At 39.4% G+C, this 14,845-nt stretch overlaps 2 protein-coding genes across 3 annotated transcripts in view; one reads left to right on the top strand and one right to left on the bottom strand.

The window, feature by feature from the left end:
• The window catches only part of LOC106089255 (synaptic vesicle glycoprotein 2C), a 63,999-nt gene that overhangs the window by 42,144 nt on the left and 7,010 nt on the right, over positions 1 to 14,845 (bottom strand). The window lies entirely within an intron of this gene.
• On the top strand, positions 8,356 to 14,111 carry LOC106089258 (sulfotransferase 1E1). The gene is made up of 4 exons (XM_013255072.2): positions 8,356 to 8,698; positions 8,762 to 8,894; positions 13,468 to 13,865; positions 13,931 to 14,111. Exons 1-4 carry the CDS (start codon positions 8,427 to 8,429, stop codon positions 14,082 to 14,084), a joined length of 957 nt encoding a protein of 318 aa, XP_013110526.1. The 5' UTR covers positions 8,356 to 8,426; the 3' UTR covers positions 14,085 to 14,111.

Below are 14,845 nucleotides of genomic sequence, written 5' to 3'. Positions count from 1 at the left end.
AGTAGCTCAAGAAGTCAAGATCCAAGTACGGTTTATATGGCAGCTATATCAGGTTATAGACCGATTTGAACTCCACTTGTCACAGTTGTTGGAAGTCATGACGAAACAAGTAGTGCAAAATTTTAGCTAAATCGGATAGGAATTGCGTCCTCTAGAGGTTCAAGAAGTCGAGACCCCAGGTCTGTTTATATGACAGCTATATCAGGTTATTAACCGATTTCAGCCATACTTAGCACAGTTGTTGGGAATCATGACAAAACATCTCATTCAAAATTTTAGCCAAATCGGAAATTACGCCCTCTAGAGGTTCAAGAAGCCAAGATCTAAGATCGGTATATATGGCAGCTATATCAAAACACGGACCGATATGGCCCATTCACAATTCCAACTGACCTACACCTATAAGAAGTATTTGTGCAAAATTTCAAGCGGCTAGCTTTACTCCTTCGAAAGTTAGAGTGATTTCGACAGACGGACGGACATGGCTAGATCGACATTAACAGAATAGGGGATCATGGATCATTTGTCATTTCCAAATGCTTGATAAAACATTCGTTCCAATAGCTGAAGTTAGCTTTCCAAGTTCTTCGATCTAAAAAGTTCCTTTCCAATACCTTACCCCAATTTTCGAGGTGTCTTTCAGCCTATGATCTTTCCAACGAAGTTTTCATCGTCCTTGTTTGTGTGTACTATTGTGATCTTTTTCAAAAGTTTTCTTCGCTGCAGGTACTTCATTCATTCTGACAACATGAGGTAGCCAACGCATCCGTTGTATTTTGATACGTTTAAGTATGCTACCGTCGTTATACACCTCATACAGTTCGTGGTTCATACGACGCCGATATTCTCTATCAATGCAAACTTGTCCATACGTTCTTCGAAGAATCTTACTCTCAAACACTCCAAGCACTGCCTCGTCTGCTTTCATAAATACCCATGCCTCGGAACCATATAACAGCACGGGTAGTATCAGTGTCTTGTATAATCTAATCTTCGTCTTCCGAGAGGTGGCCTTGGTTCGCAATTTTCTCCACTTTCTTTATCTGTTCGGGTATTCATAACATTGTGGGAATTGATACCACCCATTTTGTCTTATCTCCATCTACTGCCAAACCCACTTTCACTGATTCTCTTTCTATTCTTTCAAAGGCTGCAGTTACTAGTTCCGGTGACCGACACATGCTACCGATGTCGTCGGTTTAGGCGATTCGACGACATCGATAGCATTTGTTTTCTTGTGAGTAGAGTACCATAAGTATTCACATCTGCATCTCGTATAATTTTATCCAGCAGGATATTAAAGAGATCACACGATAAGCTGTCTCCCTGTCTGAAACATCATTTGCTAATGAATAGTTTAAAGAGATTCTTTCTTATTATAACAGAGGAGCGTGTATCAGCAAGCGGTATCTTGCAAAGTTGTATCAGATTTACATGGATCCCTAACTCAGAGATGGTTTATAATTCTTTTGAACATAAAGGGGTGTCGAAAGCGGCCTTGTAGTCTATGAAGAGATGAGATGAAGATATGAATATCTCGTCAATGGTGAATTTATTAAGTCTAAGGCCATATTGGTAGGGCCCAATTATCTCAGTTTCTTTAATCTTTTACACAGTACGCTCGAGAGTATCTTGTATGGTATGGGAAGGAGACTTATTCCTCTGTAGTTGGCACATTCTGTTTTGTCTTCTATCTTGTATATGGGAGTTATTGTAGTTAGTATAGTTTGTTGAAGTTGCAATCATCGGGTATGCGTTGTTCTAGCCAGATCGCGCCTCCGGTCTTAAATAGTTTAGCGTGCAACCCGTCGGCTTCTGCTGCCTTATTGTTCCTCAGTCGAGTCACTGCTAGTTGAACCTCATTCTGACTAGGAGGTAAACATTCTATACCATCATCAGGGATTGGTTCTGCGTTATCCTCTTCCCCGCCATCGTTGGACACTAGCAGCTGGGTAAAATGTTCTTGCCATATCCCAATCACACTCTCTGTATCAGTTACCAGATTTTCTTCTTTGTGCCTGCAGAAGGATGTACCTGCACCAAAGTCATCGCTTTGATGTTTGATTTTCTATTAAAATTTCCGGACTTCAATCCTACTCCTGTACGCCTTTCCATTTCGTTCTCATTCTGCAGAATAGATGTTTCTTTTCTCTCCTTTTCTCCTGATACCTCTCCTTAAAATAGAGGCAGAAAAGCAAAAATAACATTGCTTTACATTAAAAAATGTTCAAACAATTCAAACTATGCACCTGACACATTGCTACAGATTGCAGGGTTGTTCTGTATGTCGCCTTCTTGGTTTCAGTAGCATTTCGACATTCTTGGTCCTGCCATGGCTGATTTGAGGAGGCTTCTGGTATCCAAGTACGACATTTTCCATGCAGTGGGTAATGGTTTGCCACTGTGCCGTTACATCATCGGGGCAAGGAGTGCTTTCATCAAGTAGTTGGGTCAGTCGAGAAGAGTATACCTTTATCATCTGTTGTGTTTGCAGCTTTTCAACGTCCAGCCTCCGTGCAGTGTCAGATCGTACTTTTCTCGCCACTCTTAAACGGGTGCAAACCTTTGCTGCAATAATCCGAGTCAATTTTCGTTTCATGAATCGATCGTACTTCTAACACGCTGGATGAATGCTCTTCCATCTATTACATGGTGATCAATTTGATTCCTTAGTCCTTGATCTGGGGACAACCATGTGGCTTTGTGAATACATTTATATTGAAATCTGATGCTGCTAACTACCTTGTTTTTTGCTGCGGCTAAGTCTATTAGCCTCAACCCATCATCGGACGTTATCTCGAGGAGGCTTAATTTTCCAACTGTAGGACCAAATATATTTTCCTTCCCTATCTTTGCAATAAAATCACCCAGAACGATTTTAATATCATGGGGGACACAGCGGTTCAGAAAATATGCTCGGCTTGCTCGACCTTGTCTTCCTTCGGGGAATGGACTCAGATAGGGCTAATGTTGAAGACTTTGGCCTTTATGCCGATTGTGGCTAGTCTCCCCTGGACCAGGAGTAAACCTGGCGACAAGCTATTTTAGTCTCCGACTAACCGCAAATCCATAGCTAAGTTCACGTCTCATGCCAAAATTTTGTAAAGATCGGACCAAAATTGTGGCTACCAAAGCCTTAAAAGGCCAAATCGGTTGAAAGATATATAAGGGAGCTAAATCTAAATCTGAACCGATTTTTATGAAATTTTGCACACGTATTGAGACGTCAAATAAAATATATCTTGAAATTTTTGTTAAGATCGGATCATAATTGTGGCCACTAGGGCCTTCAAAGGCCATGCCGAATGAAAGATATACATCGGAGCTATATCTAGGTTAGGTTAGGTAAGAGTGGCAGTCCTTTGCAGACTCATTTGCAAATGCAAATTTTGCCCATAAACATTCCACTAAGGAACAGGGGCAGACTCGCTTATACAATTTTAAGTCCATTGCGTTACCGCAGTAACAACAGACCAAGGCTTCTAGCGGGAATCGAAACCACGACCCCTGCACTGCAAATCCAAGCACGCTACCATCTCGACTACCGGGGCGCCCAGACCTATATCTAAATCTGATCCAAATTTTTATAACCTCAACCATAGGATGGGGGGGGGGGGGGTATACTAGTTTCGTCATTCCGTTTATAACACCTCAAAATATGCGTCTAAGACTCCATAAAGTCTATATATTCTTGATCGTCATGACATTTTAAATCGAACTAGCCATGTCCATCCGTCTGTACGTCCGTCTGTCGACAGCATGCTAACATTCGAAGGAGTAAAGCTAGCCGCTTGAAATTTTGCAAAAATACTTCTTATAAGTGTAGGTCGGTTGGGATTGGCCAAATCGGTCCTTGTTTTGATATAGCTGCCATATAAACCGATCTTGGCTCTTAATTTCTTGAGCATCTAGAGGGCGCAATTCTTATTTGGATGAAAATTGGCACGTGGAGTTTTGGTATCAGTTGCAATTCTTGGGCTAAGTATGGTACATATCGGTTCATAACCTAATACAGCTGCCATATAAACCGATCTTGGATCTTTACTTCTTGAGCAATTAGGGGGCTCAATTTTCGTCCGATTTGGCTGAAATTTTGTACGAAGTGTTTTGTTATGACTTCCAAGAACTGTGGTAAGTACGGTTTAGATCGGTTTATGTTTTGATATAGTTGCCATATAAACCGATCTTGGATCTTTATTTCTTGAGCCACTAGAGGGCGCAATTCTTATGCGATTTGGCTGAAATTTTGCATGAATTGATTTGTTATGACTTCCATCATAATTCTCTCCAGAATTTGCTGAAATTTAGAAAGAAGTCTTTTGTCATGTTGGATCTTGACAAAAGACTTCTTGGATCGTGACTTCTTGATCCACTTTTCGCAATTTTCATCCAATTTGGATGAAGTAATTTGTTATGATTTTCTTATGGCTGTGTTATGTATGGTTCAAATCGGTACACAACGTGATATAGCTGCCATATAAACCGATCTTGGATCTTGACTTCTTGAGCCAATTAAGGGCGCAACTCTCATCCGTTTTGGCTGAAATTGTATATCAAGTATGGTACAAATCGGTCCATAAACTGATATAACAGCCTTATACACCGGTCTGGGATCCTGACTGCTTAAGCCTCTAGAGACCGCAAATCTTACTCAATTTTGCTGAAATTTTATACGACGGCTGACCTTCAACATTTGTGTCCAATATGATCTATAGCCTGATACAGCTCCCATATAAACCGATCTCCCGATTATGCTTCTTGAGCCCCTACAAGGTCCAATTCTTTTCCGAATGGACTGAAATATTACCCAATGACTTCTACTATGGTTTTCAACATTCAATTTACTTATGGTCCGAATCGGACTATAACTTGATATAGCTTCAATGGCATACCAATTCTTATCCATTATTCTTTGTTTTCCTAATAGAGATACCGCGCAAATAATTTGACAAATGCGATCCATGGTGGAGGATATATAAGATTTGGCCCGCGCCGAACTTAGCACTCTCTTACTTGTTTCAAAATCTGCAGCATTCGTCCTTGGATCAAAAAAGGGACTTGCGCAAAATTTGATGACAATCGGACAACAAATGCAACCTGTACCTTGATAACAAAAATACATGGACAGACAAACAGACGGACATAGCTAAATCAAATCAGGAACTTATTCTAAGCCGACCGGTTCACTTATAAATGGGTGTAAATCGTCTCCTTCTTAGCATTGCAAACAAATGCACAATATTATAATACCCTGCACCACAGTGGTGTGGTAGGGTATTTATACCCTACATACCCTACCCTACTTTGTACATTTATACAAAGGTTCCAAAAAGAAGCAATGAGATCAGCAGTCAATGCACCATGGTTCGTTCGAAATAGTAACGTACATGGGTATGAAAACTGTTAAAGAGGAAATCTCTTATCATACTCAGAAAGATGCAATGAGGCTTCAGCAACGTATTAACGCTGAGGCCCTTAAGCTCCACGATTACACGACTCAATCCAAAAGACTCCGACGAATGAAACCTTACGATTTGTTAGCACGCTTCACTTGATAGAAGATAGATAACATGGTACACAATAGTAATAAATTATCTTAATGCAAATATTTTCTATTAGGTTAATCTAATTTCCCATTTGTTTGTGTGTTTGTAGAAAAACTACAAGTAAGTCAGTAATAAGAGACTAGTTGTAGTATTACTTTAAGCATGATTCTTATTCAATACAATTCTTTAAAACAAGTAAGAGCGTGCTAAGTTCGGCCGGGCCGAATCTTATATACCTTCCACCATGAATCGCACTTGGCGAGTTATATGCGCGATATCTCTTTTTAGGCAAACAAAGAATATTGAATAAGAACTGTTATGCTATTGGAGCTTTATCAAGTTATAATCCGATTCGGACCATAAATGATTGATGAACATTGTAGAGGTCATTGAGTAATATTTCAGTTTATTCGGATAAGAATTGCACCTTGTAGGGGCCCAAGAAGCAAAATCGGGAGATAGGTACATATGGGAGCTGTATCAGATTCAGACCATATTAGACACGTATGTTAAAGGTCAAGAGAGAAGCCGTTGTACAAAATTTCTGCCAAATCGGATGAAAATTGCGCCCTCTAGAGGCTCAAGAAGTCAAGATCCCAGATCGGTTTATATGACTGCTATATCAGGTTCTATACCGATTTACGCCATATGTAACACAGTTATTGGAAGTCAAAATAAAACACCTCATTCAAATTTCAGCCAAATCGGATGAGAATTGCGGCGTCTATTGATCAAGAAGTCAAGATCCCAGATCGGTTTATATGGCAGCTATATCAGGTTATGTACTGATTCGCACTACACTTGGCACAGTTATTGGAAGCCGTAACAAAAAACCTCATGCAAAATTTCAGCAAAATCAGATGAGAATTGCGCCCTCTAGCGGCTCAAGAAGTCAAGATCTAAGATTGGTTTATATGGCAGCTATACCAGGTTATAAACCGATTTGAATCATACTAAGCACAGTTGTTGGAAGAGATATCCAAACATCACTTGCAAAATTACAGCCAAATCGGATAAAAATTGCGCCCCCTAAAAGCTGAAGAAATCAAGACCCAAGATCGGTTTATACGGCAGCTATATCAGGTTATGAACCGATTTTGACAATACTTAGCAATGCTATTGAAAGTGACACCAAAACACCACGTTCAAATTTTCAGTCAAATCCGACGAGAATTGCGCCCTCTAGAGGCTCAAGAGGTCAAGATCCCATATTGGTTTATATGACAGCTATAACAGGTAATGTACCGATTTGCGCCATACGTAACACTGTTTTTGGAAGTCATAACAAAACATCTCATACAAAATTGTAGCCAAATCGGATGAGAATTGCGCGCTCTATTAGCTCAAGAAGTCAAGATCCAAAATCGGTTTATATGGCAGCTATATTAGGTTATGTACCGATTCGCGCCACACTTAATACAGTTATTGGAAGTTATAACAAAAAACCTCAAGCAAAATTTCAGCTAAATCAGATGAGAAATGCGCCCTCTAACGGCTCAAGAAATCAAGACCCCAGATCGGTTTATACGGCAGCTATATCAGGTTATGAACCGATTTTGACAATACTAAGCGCTGTCATTGAAAGTGACACCAAAACACCACGTTTAAAATTTCAGTCAAATTCGACGAGAATTGCGCCCTCTAGAGGCTCAAGAAGTCAAGATCGGTTTATATGGCAGCTATATCAGGTTATGTACCGATTCGCGCCACACTTACCAGAGTTATTGGAAGTCATAACAAAAAACCTCATGCAAAATTTTAGCAAAATCAGATGAGAATTGCGCCCTCTAGCGGCTCAAGATGTCAAGACCCCAGATCGGTTTATACGGCAGCTATATCAGGTTATGAACCGATTTTGACAATACTTGGCACTGTTATTGGAAGTGATACCAAAACACCAAGACCAAATCGGACGATAATTGCGCCCTCTAGAGGCTGAAGAAGTCAAGACCCAAGATCGGTTTATATGGCAGCTGTACCAAAACATGAACCGATTGAACTATACTTAGTGCAGTTATTGGAAGTGACACCAAAACAGCACGTGCAAAAATTAAGTCAAATCGGACGAGAATTGCACCCTCTAGAGGCTCAAGAAGTCAAGACCCAAGATCGGTTTATATAACAGCTATATGAAAACATAAACCGATTTGACTCAATTACAATCCCAACCGACCTACACTAATGAAAAGTATTTGTGCAAAATTTCAAGCGACTAGCTTTACTCCTTCGAAAGTTGGCGTGCTTTCGACAGACAGACGGACGGACAGACATGGCTAGGTCGACATAAAATGACATGACGATCAAGAATATATATAGTTTATGGGGTCTTAGATACATATTTCGAGGTGTTACAAACAGTGAGACGAAATTAGTATACCCCCCATCCTATGGTGGAGTGTATAAAAAAGCTTCGGTCATGACTCTGGTATAAGCGCTGGATTTGAGATGATACAATTAAGAGTTTTGTTTGCCTATAGTGTTAACAAATCACGGTGGAAGTTTTTTTTGTGCCATAAGTGGACGTATCATTCGTCCCATAGTGCAATGCAACAAGCATTGCACTGTAACGCAATATCAAGAACTCCGAGTTCATTCTTTCGCCAGCAAAACTGCTGTAAAAATTTTTTTTATGCTCATAGAGAAGTAGATAAGGTTGTTTACTTGCACCATATAGCAGAGAGATAGCGTGCAGTTAGCTCTTAGCACTGTAAGTCTCTTTGAAATAATTGTAGCTATGCAAGTAATAGAGAGATGGAAGTCTCTTTGGGTAAATTTATAGCATTTATAGCAAACAAAATAGTTGAGAGGGTCTTCCAACAAGTTTTCATTCAGTTACCGTTTGACACTGGCTGATTGAAGTCTGTAGTACGCAAGTGCATCATGAAGTCTCTGACAGAATATCAACCGCCACGCTATCCCACCAATTTGTTACAAAAAGATTGGAGTAAACGTAAATTACACTACCGATCGGAACGACTAGATTACATTAGAAAGGTGCATAATGTTGAGGTATTTCCGGATGATGTTTGGTTGGTGACCTTACCAAAATGTGGTACCACTTGGATGCAGGAACTTTTGTGGCTGGTAATGAATGATTTTGACTTTGAAACTGCGAAAAGTGAACATTTGGAAGTGAGATCGCCATACATGGAGTAAGTGACGAAGTTCATTACAAATTAACGTAGAAAAAAATATTTAAATTGATTCCATTTAAGATTCGATTATATGATCAACAATGATTTGGAGAACTGCTTCAAGCCCATCGAACAATTGAAGAGACCTCGTTTGATAAAAACTCATTTGAGTTTACCCCTCTTGCCGCAACAGATATGGGACAAGAAACCAAAGGTAAATCATTTACGGTATCTTAACGTAGCGTGGCAAATGCCCATGAACATTCTACTAAGGAACAGGGGCAAACTTCTCACATATCAATGAGTACAGTCCGATTCAAGTTTAAGCTCAATGATAAGGGGCTTCTTTTTTATAGCCGAGTCCGAACGTGGCGAATTTTTTTCCATTTTTTATACCCACCACCATAAGATGGGGGTATACTAATCTAGTCATTCTGTTTGTAACACCTCGAAATATTTGTCTAAGACCCCATATAGCATATATATTCTTGATCATCTTGATATGGGAGCTACATATATCTAAATCTGGACGGGCTTTCATAAAATTTTGCACATGTACTAAGACGTTAAACAAGTAAGAGCGTGCTAAATTCGACCGGGCCGAGTTTTATATACCCTCCACCATGCATCGCATTTGTCGAGTTCTTTGCGCGGTATATCGGTTAATAGGCAAACAATGAGTAAGAACTGTTATGCTATTGGAGTTATTGTATATCAAGTTGTAGTCCGATTCGGATCATAAATGAATGAATTCTGAACATTGTAGAAGTCATTGTGAAATATTTCAGTTCATTCGGATAAGAAATGCCCCTTGTAGGGTCTCAAGAAGCAAAATCGGGAGATGGGTTTATATGGAAGCTGTATCAAGCTATAGATCGATTCAGACCGTATTGGACACACACGTATGTTGAAGCACATGGGAGCCGTTGAACAAAATTTCTGCCAAATCGGATAAGAATTGTGCCCTCTAGTGGCTCAATATGACAGATATATCAGGTTATGTACCGATTTGCGCCACACTTAGCACAGTTATTAAAAGTCATAACAAAAAACCTCATGCAAAATTTCAGCAAAATTAGATGAGAATTGCGCCCTCCAGCGGCTCAAGAAATCAAGATCCAAGGTCGGTTTAAATGGCAGCTATACCAGGTTATGAACCAATTTGAATCATACTAAGCACAGTTGTTGGAAGTGAGACAAAACACCACGTGCAAAATTACAGCCAAATCGGATCAAAATTGCGCCCCCTAAAAGTTGAAGAAGTCAAGACCCCAGATCGGTTTAAATGGCAGCTATATCAAAACATGGGGCGATTTGACCCATACTTGGCATAGTTGTTGGAAGTGATACCAAAACAACACGTGCAAAATTACAGCCAAATCGGATGAGAATTGCGTCATCTAGTGGCACAAGAAGTCAAGTACCAAGATCGGTTTATAACGCAGATATATCAAAACATGGACCGATTTGGCCCATTTACAATCCCAACCGACCTACACTAATAAAAAGTATTTGTGCAAAATTTGAAGCGGCTAGCTTTACTTCTTCGAAAGTTAGCGTGCTTTCGACAGACAGATGGACGGACGGACGAACATGGCTAGATCGACTAAAGAATATATACACGATCAAGAATATATACACTTTATGGGTCCTAGCCGCATATTTCGAGGTATTACAAACAGAATGACGAAATTAGTATACCCCCCATCCTATGGTGGAGGTTATAATAAAACACCTCACGCTAAATTTTATAAAGACTTAACCAAAATTCCATAGCCTTAATAGGCCATATCGGATGAAAGATATATAAAGGAATTATATCCAAATCTGAACCGATTTCTATAGAATTTTGCGCATATATTGGAAGGTCAAATAAAACATCTCGTGCAAAACTTTGTAAAGATCGGACGAAAATTGTGGCTTCTATAGCTGTAATAGGCCATTTCGGTGAAAGATATATATGGGAGCTATATCTAAATCTAAACCCATTTCTATAAAATTTTGCACACATTTTGGAACATCAAGTGAAACATCTCATGCAAAGTTTTGTAAAGATCAGACGAAAATTGTGGCTTCTATAGCCTTAATAGGCCATATCGGATGAAAGATATAAATGGGAGCTATATCTAAATCTGAATTGATTTTTATAAAATTTTGCACACATATTGGAACATTAAGTAAAACATCTCATGCAAAATTTTGTAAAGATCAGACGAAAATTGTGGCTTCTATAGCCTTAAAAGGCCATATCTGATGAAAGATATATATGGGAGATATATCTAAATCTGCACCGATTTTTTTCAAAATCAAAAGCGTTAGTTCTTGGACTAAAAAAGTGACTTGTGGAAAATTTTGTGACAGCCGGACAAGAAATGCGACCTGTACCTTGATTACAAGAATACATGAACAGACTGACAGACGGACATAGCTAAATCGAATCAGGAAATGATTCTTAACCGATCGGTGTACCTATCAATTGGTCTACCTAGTCTCCTTCTTAGCGTTGCTAATAGATGCACAAAGTTTTAATACCCTGTATTTTAGAGCGCACAACAAGCCGATTACTGGCTTTGGTCTATGTCCATAGTGACATGGGGCGGATTAATATCTGCACCCTCTTTTCAACCTGACCTAACCTATAACACCTTGTACCACAGTGGAGGTGTAGAGTATAATTAGAATAAAATTATGCCCCTTCAACTTTTATTTTGTATTAATTTATAGCAGCATCCATGGTGGTGGGATCCCATGATTCGGCCCGGACGTTTATTCCCACCACCATAGGATAGGGGGTATATTCATTTATTCATTCCATTTGCAACACATCGTAATATTTATTTCCGACCCTACAAAGTATACAAATATCGGATCGTCGTAAAATTCACAGGCGATTTAACCATATCCGTGCGTCTGTCCGTCGGTCCGACTGTCCGTCCGTCTGTTGTAGACCGATCTGCCGATAAAGGGTCTGAAACCTATAAAAGCATTATTTATTACCCGATTTCCCTGAAATTTTAAGCGGTGAGATTTATTAAGCCTCCCAATATTCGACTCAAATATGGTTCAGATCGGACTAGATTTAGATATAGCTGTCATATAGACCGATCTGACGATAAGGGTCTGAAACCCGTATGAGCTTTAGTTTTGAACCGATTTCGCTGAAATTTTAAACAATGAGTTTTCTAACGCCTTCTACCATTTGACTTAAATATGGTTCAGATCGGACTATATTTAAATATAGCTGCCCTATAGAGCGATCTGCCGATTAAGAGTCTGAAGCCCATAAAAGCTTTGTTTAGTATTGTTTTAAGCTTCCCCACATCCGATCTAAATATGATCCAGATCAGACTATATAGATATAGTTGCCATATAGACCGATCGGGTCTTAATCCCATAAAAAGCGGATTTATTGACTGATTTCTCTGAAATGGTTACTTGTAAAAGGGTTCTCGGGACCTGAATACAATATGATCCAGAAAAGCCCCTGTTTAGATATACATATGGATATGGTAGTGGAGTTATAATAAAATAGGATGATTTATATGTCCATGGCGTTGGGTATCCAGAGTTCGGCACGACCGAACTTAGCACGCTTTACTTGTTATACCCTCAACCATAGGATGGGGGTATACTAATTTCGTCATTCTGTTTGTAACTACTCGAAATAAACGTCTGAGACTCCATAAGGTATATATATTCTTGATCGTCATGTCATTTTAAGTCGATCTAGCCATGTCCGTCCGTCTGTCTGTCGAAAGTACGCTAACTTTCGAAGGAGTAAAGCTAGCCGCTTGAAATTTTGCAAACATACTTCTTATTAGTGTAAGTCGGTTGAGATAGTAAATGGGCCATATCGGTACATGTTTTGTTATAGCTACCATATAAACCGATCTTGGGTTTTGACTTCTTGAGGCTCTAGGGGCGCGATTCCCATCCGATTGGAATGAAATTTTGCACGACGTGCTTTTTTATTAAGATATCCAACAACTGTGCCAAGTAAGGTATAAATCGGTCAATAACCTGATATAGCTGCCATAAAAACCGATCTTGAGTTTTGACTTCTTGAGCCTCTAGAGGGCGCAATTTCTATCCGATTGGAATAAAATTTTGGACGACGTGTTTTGTTATAATATCCAACAGCTGTGCCAAGTATGATTCAAATCGGTCCATAACCTGATATAGCTGTTATATAAACCGATCTTGGGTCTTGACTTCTTGAGCCTCTAGAGGGCGCACTTCCTATCCGACGTGGCTGAAATTTTGCATGACTTATTTTATTGTGATTTTCAAAAACTTGGTCAAATAAGGTTCAAATCGGTTCATAACCTGATATAGCTGCCATATAAACTGATCTGGGATGTTGACTTCTTGAGCCTCTAAAGGTTGCAAATATTATCCGATTTGCTTGAAATGTTGTACGACGGATCCTCTCAAGATCATCAACATACTTGTTTATTATGGTCTGAATCGGGCTATAGCCTGATACAGCTCCCATATAAATCGATCTCTCTATTTTACTTCTTGAGCCCCCAAAGGGCGCAATTCATATTCGAATTGGCTGACATTTTACACAGGTCTTTAACATATAATTTAATAGTGTAATATCTTGATATCGCTCTAATAGCAGAGCAAATCTTTGCTTTTATCCCTTTTTTGCCTAAGAAGAGATGCCGGGAAAAGAACTAGACAAATGCGATCCATGGTGGAGGGTATATAAGATTCGGCCCTGCCGAACTAAGCACGCTTTTACTTGTTCTTCATTGTTTTTTGTTTTTGTTTATTTTTAGGTCGTTTATGTTGCTCGCAATATAAAAGACGCCACTGTCTCGGAATATTACCATGCACGTAATGTAGGTGCTGCAGTGGACAAGTCATTGGATGAATATGTACGGGAAGAAATTGAGGGCACACAACTGCATGACCCATTCCTGCACATTACAGAATTTTATGCATTGCGTCACGAACCTTGGCTGTTCTACACCAGTTTTGAGCGTATGAAACTCGATTTGCGTCAGGTCATTACTGATGTGTGTAATTTCTTGGGTAAGAGCATCGATGAGGAAACCATGGAGAAAATGCTTAAGCATTTGTCATTTGAGGAAATGAAAAAGAATCCAAAGACAAATCATATCTGGGAATTTAATCAAGTGCGAGCAAAACATGGAGTCAGTCAAACGCCACAAGAGTAGGTTAATGAAGAGTTTATAAAATTTCTTTTAAACGTTCAGTTTGTTTTTTCTTCCTTTGCAGGTTTAATTTTATACGAAAAGGCCAGATGAATGCTTATCGAGAGGAATTGTCGCCCGAAATGATTAACAAAATTGATATGTGGGTGGAGGAGAATTTGAAGGATTTAAATGTCTCATTGAATGAATTATTATTACTCAATAGTGGACAAAAATAAATGTGGTGATATTTAAAACAAGTAAAACCGTGTTAAGTTCGGTCGTGGCGAACTTTGTATGCCCACCACCATGGATATATTAATCAAGCCATTTTATTTTTATAGTCTCAGTTTTAGCAAAATCAGATATTAAATCCGCTTTGGCCCATTGCCTTACAATAGATTTCTTAAGGGTATCCATGTTGGCATATTTGGGGAAAGAAAGGTCACTCTTGCCCTATACACCTGCAAGAGAGTCATTGGCAAAAGTTGGGGGTTTAGATCGCGCATCATGCATTGGGTATATACTGCAGTTGTCAGACCTATAATGCTATATGGTGTTGTGGTCTGGTGGACGGCGCTTCAAAAGTCCACCTACTGCTCAATACTCAACCGGGTCCAAATGACGGCTTATTTGTGCATCACCGCCGCACTGAAGAGGACACTATATGATGCCCTGAATTTAATGCTACATCTAATGCCTCTGGACATTGTGGCTAGACAAATTGCTGTGACCACCGCCGTGAGGTTAAGGGAGCTTACTCGTTGGTGATGTGGCGGCTACGGACACTGCGTTATCCTTGATACTATATCCGATGTTTGAGGCAGTGTGGATTGTGGAGCCATTTTTGATACTGTACCACTATTCTTGTTTCATTTTAACTACTGTCTGTCGAACTTTTGTAATTCTCATAGCGTCAAGTATGACTTTAAACTACTGGAACGAGTATTACTTACGAATTATTTTGTTCACTCAATTTTGCTTTTGAGATTTGATTTGA

This window comes from Stomoxys calcitrans, chromosome 2 (assembly GCF_963082655.1).
Source record: "Stomoxys calcitrans chromosome 2, idStoCalc2.1, whole genome shotgun sequence".
Taxonomy (NCBI): domain Eukaryota; kingdom Metazoa; phylum Arthropoda; class Insecta; order Diptera; family Muscidae; genus Stomoxys; species Stomoxys calcitrans.
The sequence above is the reverse complement of the archived record's forward strand: the minus strand, read 5'-3'. Positions and strand labels throughout refer to the sequence as shown.

Coding starts and splice junctions, on each gene's coding strand:
- LOC106089258 (XM_013255072.2), top strand. CDS start 8,427: ATGAAGTCTCTGACAGAATATCAACCGCCACGCTATCCCACCAATTTG. Junction 8,699..8,761: donor GTGAGATCGCCATACATGGA/GTAAGTGACGAA, acceptor ATTCCATTTAAG/ATTCGATTATATGATCAACA. Junction 8,895..13,467: donor TATGGGACAAGAAACCAAAG/GTAAATCATTTA, acceptor GTTTATTTTTAG/GTCGTTTATGTTGCTCGCAA.